General features: G+C 40.9%; 2 protein-coding genes across 10 annotated transcripts in view; both read left to right on the forward strand.

Moving 5' to 3' along the window:
- Window positions 1-16085, forward strand: part of REPS1 (RALBP1 associated Eps domain containing 1) — a 499053-nt gene that overhangs the window by 229345 nt on the left and 253623 nt on the right. The window lies entirely within an intron of this gene.
- NHSL1 (NHS like 1) overlaps window positions 1-16085 on the forward strand; it is a 175626-nt gene that overhangs the window by 129392 nt on the left and 30149 nt on the right. For all 9 annotated transcript variants that reach the window (XM_061378302.1, XM_061378303.1, XM_061378304.1 and 6 more), the window contains exon 3: window positions 13021-13148. In XM_061378302.1, the coding sequence (XP_061234286.1) occupies window positions 13021-13148 (128 nt within the window). The remainder of the gene's footprint in view (window positions 1-13020; window positions 13149-16085) is intronic.

The raw sequence follows: 16085 nt of genomic DNA on the forward strand, positions 1-16085 counted from the left end.
TGAGAGAAATCAAGTACTCTGCCTGGTGATCTCTGCATGCCTTTAGAGGAAGCAGTGTTTTGTTTAGAGGCAGAAGAGACTTTTTCCATTAATTTTTTTGTGCAGTTTAGCCTTTTACTTGGTATAGTTTGTCTCAGTGTACTCTGCTTATCACACTTTGCAGATATGTGCAGCATGTGATAGGAGATGTTCCATGGGTGAAATTTTTTACATTTTTGTACCTCTGAACTAGCCTTTTACCCTTTTGGAGTCAAGGGGAAAGTACCGTGATTTTCTTTTATGAAGCTACTTTCAAGTATACATGTTGGGATCTTGCATTCAAATTTGTTCACGACTGAGGTAAAGCTACTTACCCTTCTTCAGACATACAGGTGCTCAGCTGCCATCTGAAGTTTTAAAAAGCAGCATTGTCCAATACTAGAAAATTAAGCACCTTGAAGCTGGAAAGCTTGTGATGCACAGCATATCTGTTCTTGATAACTGCAGCGGCTTTACATAACATATTAAAATCTAAAGTTGTCATTGACTAAAATCAATGGCTTTATATGCTTAACCAGGCTGCATTACTACGTTTTAAATGAAAGCTCTCAGTGGCACTTAATCTTGTGGCTAGGGCAGAAGAGCAGATTCAGCTGCACTTCACGCTGTTGTCGTTTAACCCTAACCAGCAGCTAAGTACCACACAGCTACTTGCTTTCTCTCTTCCCCACCCCGGTGGGATAGGGAGGAGAATCTGAAAAAGGTAAAACCTGCATGTTTAGATAAGAACAGTTCAATAATTGAAATCAAGTAAAGTATAATAATAATAGGAAAAAGAGAGAGGGCAATAAAACCCAAGAAACAGCAGTGATGCACAATACAGTTGCTGACTGATGCCTGATGCCAACTCCAGCCCTGAGCAGTGATCTGCCCTTCTGCGTGACTCCCCCAGTTTATACACTGGGCATGACGTGCTGTGATATGGAATACCCCTTTGGCTAGTTTGGGTCAGGTGTCCTGTCTCTGCTTCCTCCCAGCTTCTTATGGCCCTCCTCATTGGCAGAGCACGAGACTGAAAAGTCCTTGATTTAGAGTAAGCAACAACTAAAACATTAGTGTGTTATCAGCATTGTTCTCAGACTAAATCAAAAAACATGGCACTGTACCAGCTACTAGGAAGAAAAATAACTATCCCAGCCAAAACCAGGACACACAGTCATGATGCTATTGCAATATGATTTAAAGGTTTAGAAAATGATGTAGTTCTTGGGTGGTGGCAGTAGATTCCATTTTAAAAAAATGCTTTATTTGCATTGGATAAAACAGGTTCTTTCTTTCTTTTTTTTTTTTTTTTTTTTTTTGAGGGAGCCAGGACCTTGGAGTGCCTGGTGAAGCAGATTGGGCAACAAGTACACGCACCATCCAAGGTGCCTGTTTCCTTACTGTCAGGACCAAGCTGCTCTAGCTGGCCTTTCCTGAGAGCCTGTTTGAAGCGGCCTCTTCCTCATGTTTTGATGGTGACCTTATGGAGGGTGTTTCCTTGCATACAAATGTTCAGATAGAAACAAAACAATATTGACCCTTGAGGAATCTTGTGTGACTCTGTCTTCCATGTCACTGTTTCCTCCTAGGGACTCACGAACATAGGAGATGAAGAAAAGGGATGAGAAGGAAGAGCTCAGGCTCTGCATGGGGTTAGGATCATCAAATCAGTCCTGGTCCCTTGCACTGTGCACTCTGCTCCAAGGCTGAAGGACTGCTTGACTTTAGTCTTACGTTGCCAATGTCTACTGGGTGGCTGGACCAGCTCTGAGTCTGGTCTGGACGGTAGCAGAGCCATGAGTTTAATGTTGTCCAAAGTGGCATTGGTTCTTTTTTTTTTTAAGGCAGACCATTATCAGTGCTAAAGGGGCAAGTGCCACATACTGCAGTGTTTCCTACAGCTTTTTCAGTCCATGAGACCAAGAGTCTGAGTGAATGTTCAACCAGAGTCAAGAGGGTAGCACCATGAAACAGCCCTCATCATTGACATATGGTGCATTGACAGATGCTGCTCTGCAGCATGGTCGTGTTTAAAGGACCATTGTTTGAAGAAGTCCTAAAGTACAGCGTTTTTCAACTGGGAACACAAATACAACAGCAGTAATATGTAGTGATGAGGTTCGGTAAGAAATCCTCATTTAGCTAACTGTACTATAATCTTTAAAAGGACAGACAATAAGGCATGAAAATGGGGAGGAGACACAGCACTAGTGTAGCATTGCTTTGCTTCACAGCTTGGTTTGTCTTAATTAGCCCATCTACCTTCTGGATGGGTCTGCAGCATTAGCAGTGTGTTCACAGGTGTAAGTCCAGTGTCTTAAAAAGAAAGTAATCTGGAATGCACTGGCCTTTGATAATCTTGCCAACTGTGTTGAAGTGAAGGAAAAGACATAAAATTTCCTGTCACATGCCTGAACTCATTTTGCTTCCATATTTTTCAAACTATCCTATATTCTTCCTCAAATGTGGATATAAGTCAGTTGCAGTGATGGGAGACAGAGCAGGGCATATATAGCCAGATTCCCATGCGGCAGTTAATCTTCCAGTTCCCACATTTAGCAGGGTAGAGCATTTTTGACATAAAAAAAAAAAATAAAATAATGCAGGAGGACAAGCTCCACTGCTCTGTGTTGTCACTTGTCCACGAGATGGGGGACAACAGGCAGAAATGGAAGAAAGAACTGTGTTATGTTAAAAGACAAAACCAGCAAGACTGAAATGGTATTGGGCTGGCAGGAGATAGTCAGCTCCTGAGGGTTCTTGTGAATGCTCTCACTATGCAGTTCACATTGGAGATAAGGGGCAAGGTCTTGTCACACGGTGCAGGTTATTGCCCAGGCTGACTGTCCTTTCCAGTGGATAGCAAGGTTTCAGATATGTACTAAGGAAAGTATAACTGTAAATAGTGGGAACAGCCTATATGCTGGTTTAATGCTCCTTTTAAGACTATAGCTGTGGAGACTTCCTGCACAACTGCCTGTACTTTATGCTTTTGCCTGCACTCCCCCCTCCACCTGGGTAATTGTGTTGATTCAAGCTATGTACATAATGTAGGACTCTTTGTTCCAATGTCTCTGATGATTCATTTATTATCTCATCTTTCGAAGAGCTGGATTTGGCTAACTGTAGCTTCTGTTTAGCTTTGTTGGCCAAATGCAAGGAATGTATTTAAGCAGCAGTGATTGAAGCACTTGATTTGTTTTCCAGAAGACATCTGGTTAGAATTGTCAAATAAAACCGGATTTAAGTAGTTACTCATAAAGCCTCTATTATGTCTTGCTGCAAGACCCTCCAGACAGGTATGCATTTAGCCTTTGTTTTCTCAGTGCATCTGCCAGATCACTGTTCAGATGAGCAATATTAGGGTCAGCCCTACTAGTCAATAATCTTGCTGAGAAGATTATGGACTTAAAATAATCTTATGTTTCATTAAAGAGCTGCAAAATAGGGGGAACCACTTCATATTAACAATTGGTCTGGTTCAGGTTCAGAGACATGTCAGGATGTGAGCTTCCTAGCAACTGGAAACCTTAATGAAGTAAAAGACCATTAAAGGCCAGGAGTAGACCATATGTTCTGGAAAGGCCTTAGAGCTGTAAAATAAAACAATAGAAATCAATGTATTTCTCATTATTTTAGTTTCAATAGTCAAGTCAGTACCGGAGTTTCTGCCCATGTATCCTGCCCTTTTTACTGCTCCTGCAATAATTCACAGTACATCTGTTGATGGTTTTGGCCAAGTTCCGTACTCCAGCTGCCCTTTCTAATAAAGAATTTTAAAGAGCAAATATTCAAGTGAAACTAACAGAATTTGACTGGGAGTCTACACTGCACGTGTTTGAAAGCTGCTCTTGTGCTGAAAAAATGAGCTATGTGGAAGCGTTTGGATTCCTTATTTTTCAGTTCAATTATATGGTACAGTGCTGAGTGTAAAGATATACAGGGTGGTTATATGTAGATTGTTTGCCTGATATGCATGATAAGTGAACGCAATTGCAGTGAAAGTGCTGAAAGAGGAAAATTTGTCTTAAAATAATGCTAGTGATGCTATTGTTTTTCTTAAACCAGATTAATGTGTGAAAAATTAATGTTTTATGATACAAGTCTGAATCATTAGGAAGACTGAGCTGGAAGCTTGCTGAACCTCATCCCGTTTCAGACCTGTGCCTTTAGTGGAGAGCAGAAATTTGAACTGTTACTGTCTGTGGTGTAGTTGTTCCAGTGCTAGGTAAAGCAACTTCCATCACAAAGAATATTAGGCTTTCACTTGTTTACCTTTTTGCTTTTCCTCCTCCTTCCTGTTAGATTGGGCTGTTACACATGCTTGTTTACAGCATTTTAGTTACCTTGAGTTTAACATTGTGTCCTTGGAGGAAACCCAATAAAAACTCCTTTTATATTTTTATATTAGCTGTGTTTGGTTGTCTAAGAAACAACAAATATCTATATAAATGCTAGAGAAAGAGTGGGGAGAATTATTTTAATGCCAGCATCAAACATGGAAAAGGAAGCAAATAAACTGTTAGAGCTTCAGACATCTTGTTACCACTAAATGTAGTTGTATAACACACTTCAGAAATCTAAATTAGCACAAGCAAATGGTGATAATTATTTTGAGCACTCCCTAGAGACAGCTTGTTAACAAATATAATTTGTCATGGCTGTTGCATTTTAGTGTAATTAGAAAGGTTTTTCTCTATGGCTAAATTATGCAGATTACCTTGGAGATTTTGGGTGGGATTAAATTAAATTGTTTTTTTGGAAGCTTCAAGAAAAGAAAGAAAGGAATGATCAACATGTTTGCAGTGACTTAACCCTGTTAAAGGTATTTTTCTGTTGCAGAGTTCCTTTTAGTTTGAATCCTTCTTAAAGACTTCCATCTGATTTGGAGCCTTGAAAATTACCTGCATACTTGCTTTACTTCAGTGTTATGCTTTCATTGCTCATCCTTGCACTACTACAAATATCGGTACAGCTGAGCTCTGAAGCAATGTGGAGAACCAGTCCAGAAGGGTGGGCTTCCCAGCCTGGCTGGGAATCCAGGTACCATGTCAGGGTGCCCTTCCCAATGAGAAAGTGATCACTTGTGTGTTGGAGGGAATAGACCCAACATAAATAGATCTGATCAGTTTCAGTACAGGCTTCTTTGAAGTGCCCATTCAACAGACTTCTCCATCACAGAGTCCAACAGCCCTCTGTTAGAGTTACCTTCAACCTGTGGAGCCCGAGACATTTTTGTTTCTGGGAAACTCTGAACAGCATGTGTCATTAAAAGCTACCCATGGGGCTGGGCTTGGCTGTTTATTCAAGAGAGGGAACACTTGTAACAGTCTTTAAAAAATCTGACAGACCTTTCTTCTTAGCACCAAATAAGAAAGTCTTGCAGTAAATGATTTAAGTTTTGCCGGTGGGTTAAAAACTTGCCACTTCATATGGCACTTGCTTATGGAATAAGTGTGTTGGGTACCAGTGTTTATTGTCTCCAGGCTTGGTTTATGCTTTTCTGTATGTACTGATAAAAGCAGAAATAGCAATATCAAATTGCATTTGGGGGTATACTAGGGAAGGGAGCTAGATTGGCAAAGGCTGGGATTAGCCAGAGCATTTAGATTGAGCTGTTGAGCTGAAGTTTTTTCAGCTGGGCTGTCACGGTACTACATCTGTTGGAATTCCTGATCCATTAAACTGTGAGCCTGAACAAAATAGCACACTGGATATATCACAGCTGAAGTTCATGAACTTGCTTTGCAGTCAGCACTGGTTACAGTTCAGTTGTTACTCAAGTGCATCATTGCTATGGCTTTACAACATGTTTTAAAGCTTTGATATAGAAGCACTCTCTGTGATAGTCAAGTTCTGCAGATGATATGGGGACTTATACATTTGGGGGAAATGGGACTTGATCCTAGCTGAATGAATTTTTGGGAGGAATATAAAGTGGTAGAGACAAGCTGTCTGCCTCATTTAGATCCAGGGACAAAAATAGATGCTGCATTGGAATTAAATTGAGCTTCTTTTTTTAAAGTCATATTTTGCATGAGATATTTGTCAAAAAACAAGATAACCTTTGTACAGCTGTGCTTTTATACAGCCCGTTTCATCCACACACAGAGTGCTGTGCATTCTTATCCCCACTCTACAAATGAGGGACTCATAAGGGGGCACAGAGCAAAAGGCGTCAATTTTAGTTAGCTTTACCAACCAAAGAGACCTTTGAACTAAGGTATCTGCTTTAATTACGGTCCCAGGCATAATCATTCTCAACAAGCTCTTTATCTTGAAAAGTTGCCTCCCTGGAATTCTCTGATTAACTGCATAGTCCAGAGTTACCCTGGTCTCATCCACATCTTACTACAGCCCTGCAAGCAGGCATAGTGGCAGCTGCACCCTCTGAAGAGGTCCCAGTTTGGTAGGTATATTCAGAGCATGTCTTGTTATGCACCAATATGACCGGTCCCAAGCAAAGCGTAACTGAGTACTGCATTTCAGGTGACACCCTTTTTGCATGTTGTTCATAGCACCGTGTCAGGAAGTTGGAGATTTAGCCTGTGCTCACCTCATACTTAAAGAATTTAAATTTATGTCTGCATGAAAAATACTTTAACTTGCAGCACTTTATTTTAAGCAGGTTTTGGATGAAAAGCACATCATCCTCAGACGTAAAGATTTTGAAATCCCTGTTACATTCTCCTGCCCCTCATGAGAAAGGATGCTTGCAGCATTGGACCCAGCGCTGGTCCTTACTGGTGTGGTGAAGATGAGAGTCAAGACACCTCAGGTTTTTCTTTAGTGGGCTTTATCCTGAAGTGCTTAGGAGGCACATACACGAAATTCAGGTTGTGCTGTGTCTGTCTGTAGATTTAAGTTCTTGACTGGATTTAACCCAGAGTGATTTTCTCAGGTGCAGCAATGCCAGGTTGGGAAGCTGAGTCTTCTGACATCCATGCCTGTCTGTCACAAACCCACAAGGTCTTAGTTGTCTCGGTTCAACTGGAAGAACAAACCCAAAATGCACATGAAGTAAATTAAAATTATATGCAGTTATTTATCAGGTTTGAAACAGAAGGTTCCTTAAAACAAAAAGTAATGATACAGCAAATACTTTGGTTATTGAAGTGCATTGTGACCTATAAAGTGATGGGTCATTTAAAAAAGTTTACTTTTACAAGACAGATGTATGTTGTACTGCAGCCTGCCTGGGTTTATGTGAAAGCTGTTTGTAAGATAGCGTTTTTAGTTGTGACATACGGAGGAGTATGGTTTGTGGGTATGTACAGAAGAAGGGGCTGGCTACGGTGTTTGAAGATTTCTGACCTCGGGGAGTGCAGTGGCTTTCTGGTGATACGTGCACTGAATGGATAAATGTGTTTTAAGATACTAGTCAGCAGATTTACTTCTCTAGTTGACATTTTAGCTGACTCTTGCAGTTAATAGCCTTTCTCTAACAGCAAAAAAAAAAAACAGGTAAGAAAAAATCCCACTCTACGGAATGCAAGTTACAACATGAAAGGCTCTACTAAGAAGTCACCCTGACTTTAGCTGAGATAATTTTTTAAGCATGCAGACGCAGCTGTCAGCTCATCGCTTGTCCCTTCTTGTTGGACAAGGAGACAATGGGGGATGGTGCAAAGGAAAGCCAAGTGTGTGCTGGTCTTTCCCCTTCCTTCTTCTGCACCCAGGAATTTCTGTTTTGGTGGCTTTGGGCAGCTCTGCCAGGCAGACAGCGTATCTGCTTCTCTGGGAAGTTGCCCCTGGTCCAACTAACATTTTCTTTGGGTTTTAGTGATTGGTCTCAAGTTCCAGGTGCTGCTCCTGGATACGAGGCAAATTCAGATGCTTCTGGGACATTATCTTTCTGTCTTCCATTGCTTGATCCATCCAGTGGGGTGGCTAGTTATGCCAAGCAAAGTTGGAGCTATTTAGATATCTGAATAACCTGGATGCCAAGTTTCTAAATTTTGGTATATTTGTGAATATCGTGGTAATTTAATTCTTTAACCAGTGTCTTCACTGATTACTAATAAATATTTAGAAACACAGAAAAAATGTGGGTTTTTAATATATATATATTAAACTCTTTAATGTATGCTCATGAGCATGTCTGAGCGTGTACATGTGGATGCAAGGCGGCTACAGAGCTGATCCTGCACCAGTCGCATGAGCGGTGTTTACTTACAGGAATAATCTCATTAGGGCTAATTAAGTGAGTGATGGCTGCACGCTCAGGCCTGAGGTGTGGAGGACTGACCAGTCCAGGGAGGTGGCAGAAATCTGTGCCTCTGCACTGGGGGGCTGCACTGTGGGGAGATATCCCAGGCAAAGATGGGGTCCAGCCCTGAAAACCAGCACCTGGAGCCTTCCTTCCTGCAGCCAGGTCAATATGGGGCAAGAAAAGGAATAGTTTTATGAAGCAGCTTGTGAGAAATGATACCTAGTCTTGCACAGTTCATTTACGATTAAAATAATAAATATGGAAAACTTCTGAAAATGACCATGCATCTGTCTCCCTCTTACCAGTTCTGCTGCTGTCAGGGCAATGCATTTTACTTTATATAAACTTCAAGAAACTGTGACTGGTTTTGGTGGTAGGGAGCTCAGCTGATACGAAAGCTGGTTAAAGAAAAGTCAACACACACAGTCGTCCCCCCCAGCAAACTCAGCTGTCCTTCTGCCGCACAGCACTGTGGTGTGTAAGTCTGACTAAGAAGACAAGGGAAACATTAATCCTGGTTTCCTACGGTAATACCGTGTCAGACGAGTTACCGAGGTATCAGTGCTGTGCCTTCTGCTCACTCCATTTATAGCTCAAATGGTCATGTAAGAATACGATTTCAAGTTGCTGGAAAAGCAGTAAATCACCTCTGCATGCAAGACCAAGATATACTACTCTGTGTTACCAGCTCAGGGTTAGATGCAATTACACACAGGTTCCTTGTATAAAATGGGAGAGGAGACTGGGGCTGAGAGGCCTTTGAGGTATTTTCATATACTTTGCCTGGCTGCCTGTCATGGAAGCCATAAATTTTTAACCTGGAGAGATCAAGTTATTCAAAACAGCACAGAATTCAGTTCCTGTGGCTCAAAACTATGGTGCAGAATCACCCTTGGCTCAGCTGAGAACCTTGCTCTCGGTGTGGTGCTGCTGATAGCTGTCCATTCCCTCGGTTATTTAGCAGATGGGAAGAGAGCAGAGGGGTGATGCGCTCACCTGCTGTTGATGAGAAGCACATCCCCAGCACACTTCCGTCTGATGCCAGGATTTAACAAACCCTGCGGTACTGCAGTCCCGAGCAGATGTACGAGTGGTTGTATATATGACAGTGACTCAGATATAATGGCACTGACAGCTTTAACACGTTTTCTTTCATCGTTCATCTGCTGAACATCATATCTACTCTGTTCTAATAACTGGAAATGATGAGGGGGCTTTTAAAATGTTCTTGACCACTTTTCCCATGCACTTCCTTCACACTCTAAGTGTGAAGAGCAAAACTCAACTTCATGCAAAATTTTCTTCTCTAGGAATGGTGTAACTTGTACCACATAAGTAGGGATAAATTATAATATAATTTGCTACAGTAATTTTTAAGCAATGCTTATAATACAGAGAAGGGTTTGAAATTTAAGGTATCACTAGAAGAGAAGGAGAAGGACAAGAATTAAGCTATAATTTTACCTAGCCAGAAAAGCACTTGCAGGCAGCAGCAGATGACGGGCAGCATCCTTGTGCCCTCAGCCCCAGCGTGGTGGAAGGAGAAAAGGGAGGTAGTTCCAGCCTTCACGCTGTGGAAATGTCCAGTGCAGCCACTGATCACAATTGCTACGGCAGTGGCTCTTTTTGTCCTCTCGGGCAAATAGTCAGTGTTTGTGTAAACAAAACTGGTTCATCTGGGGCACAATAATGTTGTCGCAGATTTCACATCATGCAAGATTATGACTTTGAGCTTGACTACAGTATGTGCTGCAAATTTGAACTGGTGAGCCCATCCTCAGGAGCGGGTGTTTGTGTCCTGCCTGGTGCAGTCTCATGGGGTTCAACATGGCAGTTCTTTGGCAGAAATATGTATATACACAGAAGCCGTGTATAGTTATGCATATTGGATACTGTGGGTAATGGCAGCTCTGCCACTGGGTCTAGCCAAGATTGTATCTGTCCTGCCTCAGCTATCACTAATGTATTGTCCCACTCTTAAAACTGAGGATTTTTAATAACTGTATTCTTCTGTTAACTAGTTAGTTTCAGTACAGACCTCTCTGAAACAACAGGCATAACTTCAAGAACTTTTAAATTCAACTGAGTATATAATGCTTCTCTCTTTTGGGGGTTGTGGAAATAGGACAAAGTTTTGCTTCTCTGGGTAAGAGGGAACATGTCTGGATTCTACAGTAAGTATTTCTAGCTTCTTTATTGGTATTTTATCTGAAAAATACAAACCTGATTGCTTACAGAAGACCATATGCACCTTCAATAATAGTGACAAAATGAGGGCCTACCTCCAGCTAAAACAGTGTTTAAACATAAGTTGACACACTTGGTCTGGCAGTGACAGGAGCTTCTGTTAGATGCAGTGACTGAGCTTGTGTTGTGCTTTTGGGCTCTTGCAAGGTGAAGCAAAAGATACCTGCCTGAAACCTCTACTGAGGTTTGTTGGCCTTTGGTCACATCCCCAGTGCTATGCTGCAGAATGTACTGTGACAGTACATAGAAAAGTCTGTTCTTGGGGACAAATCACCTTTTTGTTGGTGGTGTTCCCCTGGTGTTTTGTAGCTATTCTTTTGGTTTCTTCATCAGTAATGCTGCAATAGCTTCTTATGTTGCATGGATCTTGCGTTTTTGACAAATAGAGGTTGTGAGGTTGATAAACAGCCAGTTTTTTGTTGTTGATCCATTTGAACTTTTGGTGGACTTGAGACCTTCAGTGTTGACTTCCTTAAGTTTCTGGAGCTCTTCTGGGCTTCATGAACTGCACTGTTCGTCATCTTCATCTCCTTGGTTAGCAGAATAAATAAGATCACGCAATTTTAATATCAGAGCATGCATCTGTCATACTCCAGAAGGAGGCCTTCACCCTTGGGAAATGCCATGATGCCCGATGTTAAAAAGTCACAAGAGTTGCATTCTTAACTTAGGTTGTATTCATGTTTGTTTGTGGTGATTAGTGGCTGGTCTGAAGGTAAAACTTGCAATGTCTAAGTTGACAACTTACCATGTTAACCCACACTACAAGTTGAAGCAAGCCTTTGGGCTTGTTCTGCACAGCTCACTTATGCCTGGTGATTTGTAGCTCAAACCAACAGACAGCCCATCGGGGCACTCACATTTGTGAGTGTTGTGTGTTGGATCTGGCTGGATCCAGTGCCAGATTTGGAAGGGCGGTGGAGAAATTTGTTTTACTGCAGTTGCTGGCAGTCATTTTTCACACCCCACCTGAAGTACAGCAGCTGTCTGCCAGATGCATGCAGTGTTGGCATGCTCACCTTTGTGAAACAGGTAAACAGGGTCACCAACCCTCTGTTCCTGAGATGTACTAATTGCTCTGGATCTCAAATTCCACCACCACTGACACTGGTCCTTGAATTGAGAGATAAGTGACAGGTTCATGCCACACTGTCCTTTTTGACTCCATAGGGAAACTCGTAATAGGCCAGGACATACATCTGGCTCTGGTGGAAATGGCTAGTTGTCAAACTGTAAGCGTGCTGTGTCAGTGTGCATGTGCAGATACAGGGGGAGTCTGCGCTGATTAAATCCTTGTAGAGCTGTGATTTCTCTAGGTCAGTTAACTCATTGGCACCAAGTCTTCCAGGCTTCAATCTGAGATCTTCTGAGCATAACAGATGAAATATATGCTGGAGTTGCGAATTGTAACTCCAGTTAATCATTTGCCAGGCAAAAGCCTCTCTAAAACCTTGCCCTCAATACAAACATTGCATGTTTTCCATTGTAAGGGATATTCAAAAAATCAAGATAGGGAGACACATACTACTATCACAGAAAGTCCGTCTTCAGCATGTGATGATAAAAGCGCTTTGTAATTTGATAATGCCCATATATTGTGCAGATATTTCAGTTCCTTAGAAATGTACCAAATACTTAATTTTCTTTTTGCTTTCCTTGTCTTTCAAGAGATTCAGATCTCTGTCTCTGGAATTGTAAAGCTAACAGTTTGACTGGCCTGATGAGTTTGGTTGCTGCATCTTGAACATTTAATTTTTCCTTATGCTCTGGCGTCTGTTATTCTTTAGCACAGTCACACTGAATATCAATTAAGAGGCGGGAAGATGATTATGGAAAACTTGGGTGAGGGGGATGACATGCTGACTGGGATTTTGACTGCTTTGAGTGGGGATGCATGTTTGCTTCATGATCTTTTTGAACTTTGAAAACTCTTCAGTACTAAACTACATGTGCTCTGCAGAAACATGAGATTTTGATATCCTCGTGATATGCATTCCTCTCTCCAGAATCCCAATAAATGGTCTCTTCCGCGGGCAGGAAGACAAGTGGTCAGTGCCAAAGTTACTTAGCAGATGGTGCTCTAGTAGTGAGCAACATCATCGTTTAAAGTGTAAGGCGCATAATGGATGTCTACTGGCCTGGCAAATGAGACCCCTGGTGTTACTCATATGCTTCCGTCTCTCATCCTGCAAGATGCTGCCATCTGTCAAGACACTGAGCCAGGCTTCAAATAAGTACATAAATCCATTTCCCCATTCTTTCCAAAGCTCTTGCCATCTCCTGGGTTAAAAAAAGTCATGGGTATATATGTTATGTGTGGGCTTCTGTATATAATATAGGTGAGGGAGAGGGAATATAGATACAAATAGGAGAAATGCACCTTTGGGTTCTGTTACTTGGGACAGACAATGCTAATGCATGGCAAACGTTTTCAGAATTTTTTAGAATAATATCCTGTACTTTTGTATGTGCCATTGTACACCAAGTGTAAACAGTAATGACTCTTGTAATGAATAAGTCTCCTCTTTCTCTTTCTGCAGAGTGTGATAAGTTGCGTCGGGATGGCTACCGGAGCTCACAGTATTACTCTCAGGGCCCCACCTTCTCCTCATCCTCCAGTGCAATCTGTGGAAGTTACCAGGATGATTATGAAGAAATTGAACAAAAGGTAATGGCAGGGGCAAAGTGATGGAAAGTATAACATGCCCGGTGCAGTTTAATTGCATGCCATAACACTATTCAAATAAGGCAGGATTTTAGAAGATCCTGAAGATTCTTACTCCTTTGAATTACAGTGATACTAGCTTATCTGACTTACATAGTCTTTTAAAGATCACATTTCTACCCATGCATTTATATAAAGTTCCTGCTGTCATATTCAGGGAGTGAAAGCCAGAAGGAGTTGATAATGTTCTGGAGGGAAGACCCCAGCAAGGGCAGCTGTTTTGAATCTGTTAAGTGTTTACATTCAGGTAGCAGGAGGAGCTATTAACCAGCCATTAGCATACTCACATTGTAACAAGGGACATGTGCACACGTTGAATTGCTAATATAGGCTCTAATGCAGTTTCATTATGTAGAGGCTTTGTCCTAATGCATTGCAACTTCTCATGTGAAGACATCCAGAAGAATAAAAAATTGCCCACTAAGTTGGGTTTATAAGCTTTCTTTCAGTTTTCCTCATGGTTTTCATGTTTGTATGCACACATCTTAACTCCAAGTATGCTTAGCCTAAAATCTAGAAATAAAAAAAATAGAGAAAGGACAGCTCAGCACAAGTCCCAAAGAAGTTGTGAGGACACATTGTTATATACATAGGTCCTTATGTAACTGCAGAACTAGTAAATTGCATTAATGAAGAAAGAAGAAAAGAAATTTTGCTCCCCTGTCCTTACCTTACCCTCTTGTGCCTGTGGCTTGGAAAGAGAAACTGACTTTGGTGTTGTGGGCTAGAACATTACTGCTGGGGTGACAGCAAGGTGAACTGGAGCCTGTCTGTCCAAAGCTGAAATGCGTGAGCTCCTGGGATTTTCTAGATAGATATTCTAGAATGCTTTGCCACAGACTACTGTTGCTTAGAGAGTGGGAGGTTATCCTTGATTGTAACACAGTTGAATTTCTTTAAATCATTAGTAAACCATATGTGTGTCTATATCATGAACCAAATAACTGCCTGCATAGAAAGTGTGCAGATCCTAAGAACTCACTTTAAGGTGTTTTCAGTTCTGTCCTCCATGGTTTTAAGTCACATAATAAAAGGTGTGGAATATGTACAGTCTGTCATCCATGTGGTGAGGGCATTATATCTATGTATTGGCAGGGAATGTTAGAGCATCTTGTTTAGCTGTGTGTGGTATGTACTGGAAGTTACAAGAGAATGTAAAACATGTTCATACTGTGGAATGCATTATAACAATTTGCAAAACCTTGCTTAAATCAGTGAAATTTCCACTGGAGAAAGTTTTGACCTATTGGTTGTGGCTATTAATATATGCATACATCAGTGCTATCAACTGGACTCAGCCAGTGCTGTGCAGCATGTAAAACTAATACAACATTTAAAAATGTATAAATACACTTTTATTCAACAGTTTGAGTAAGAGCATATAAACATGGGTGAAGCTTCAACAGACTAAGAGCTGTCACCCTTATCCTGGTTAAGGGTTTATTGTAATGTTAAAATAACACGTTAGTAACAACTTCGGTGCATTCTGGGAAAAGAAAATGGTGAACTAAGTATAATTGAATAATAGAATAGAAATTCCATTTCAAATTGCAGTAGTTCCCTTCAAATATTTTTAGCTGAAAGGATAATTCACAGCTGTGGAGAAAGATAGTTGCCAAACTGACAGTCTTGGATGTTACTGGTTATCTCAGAACTTTAACCTTAACCCTGCTGCTCTTATTTGCAGCTCAAAATGACATTAATTCCTTCTAAACTGTAGCGTGATTCTGCCTTCATATTGTATAACTCAGTGTTTTGTGGAGTCCATTGACCAATATCTTTGTTTAACTGGCTTTTTTTGTAATGGCCTAAAATTTTACTCTTTTTTTTTTTTTTTTTAAATGAATGCTTACCACAAGAGATCTCTGAGCTTGAATTATAATCCCACTGGTAAATTGCCAAGTAATTCTAATAAGTCTTATTCTTTGAGTGAGTATTTCAGCTGTCAGAGGAGTTCTTCAGTAACAGTGTGGAACTGGGGTCACCAAAATCCCATGATTTAGAATGTGAACCCTTTGCCATTAGATGAAAGCTTTGTAGCTTTGTTGTCTATTCAAGGCAAAAAAGCGAACATTTAAATTCTGAACATGCAGCACTTAATAGTTGAAATTCAAGACCAGCAGAATAATGATGGGTGGATGAATAGCTATTTACTGTTTAGAAATTTACTTCTAAGTTGACATAATTGCCAACTTGCAGAAGAAACAGTGTTTTGCTGCATGGTGAGTTCAGATAGGAAACCATCTTCTCCTACTCTTTTTAATCTGTATTTTCTTTTAATGTAGGCAGATACTCCACTTGTCTGGAGACAATATAAAACCATGACCAGGTGATGTGATAGGAGACCCCAATCCACAAACATTCTCAGATTTTGTGTAGGTGGGTGTCTTGTCAGCAGAGGGTAATATTCATATCACAGAGCAGCATGTGATTTAGTGTGAGTCTTAGAAAATGTCTGAGATAAGCAGAACATTTGCTATTCCAAAGGAGAACCACTGGGAAGAAGCAGGCAAGTTAATCCCACTCAAAAATGAGCAAACAAAATTGGGAAGCACAGAAAGCTGAAGCCTCTGAGTAGCAGTTGATATAAAAGGAAGTTCTTGGAACTCCGCTTTTAACGTCGATTCTGACAAGTTACATTAATGAAGCACAGGCCAATCTCCACTGCAGTTCTGATCCTAATTGAGTTTGTTGGAGATTAAATTGGTTTATCTAGATTTTACATGTGACTGCTGTGACCAGTGTCCTCCTTTCCTGGCTTTTTACATACCACTGATAATGATGTGACTTGGAAGCTATTCCTGCATTTCAATATTGCTTTGTGTTCCGTGTCAAAGATGCACTGAGATGTTGCTTTCAAACTCTGGTTCACCTTATGTT

This window comes from Neopsephotus bourkii, unplaced genomic scaffold (genome assembly GCF_033783945.1).
Source record: "Neopsephotus bourkii isolate Nb327-2 ecotype Australia unplaced genomic scaffold, CSIRO-AGI_Nbou_v1 NB_1765, whole genome shotgun sequence".
Taxonomy (NCBI): domain Eukaryota; kingdom Metazoa; phylum Chordata; class Aves; order Psittaciformes; family Psittacidae; genus Neopsephotus; species Neopsephotus bourkii.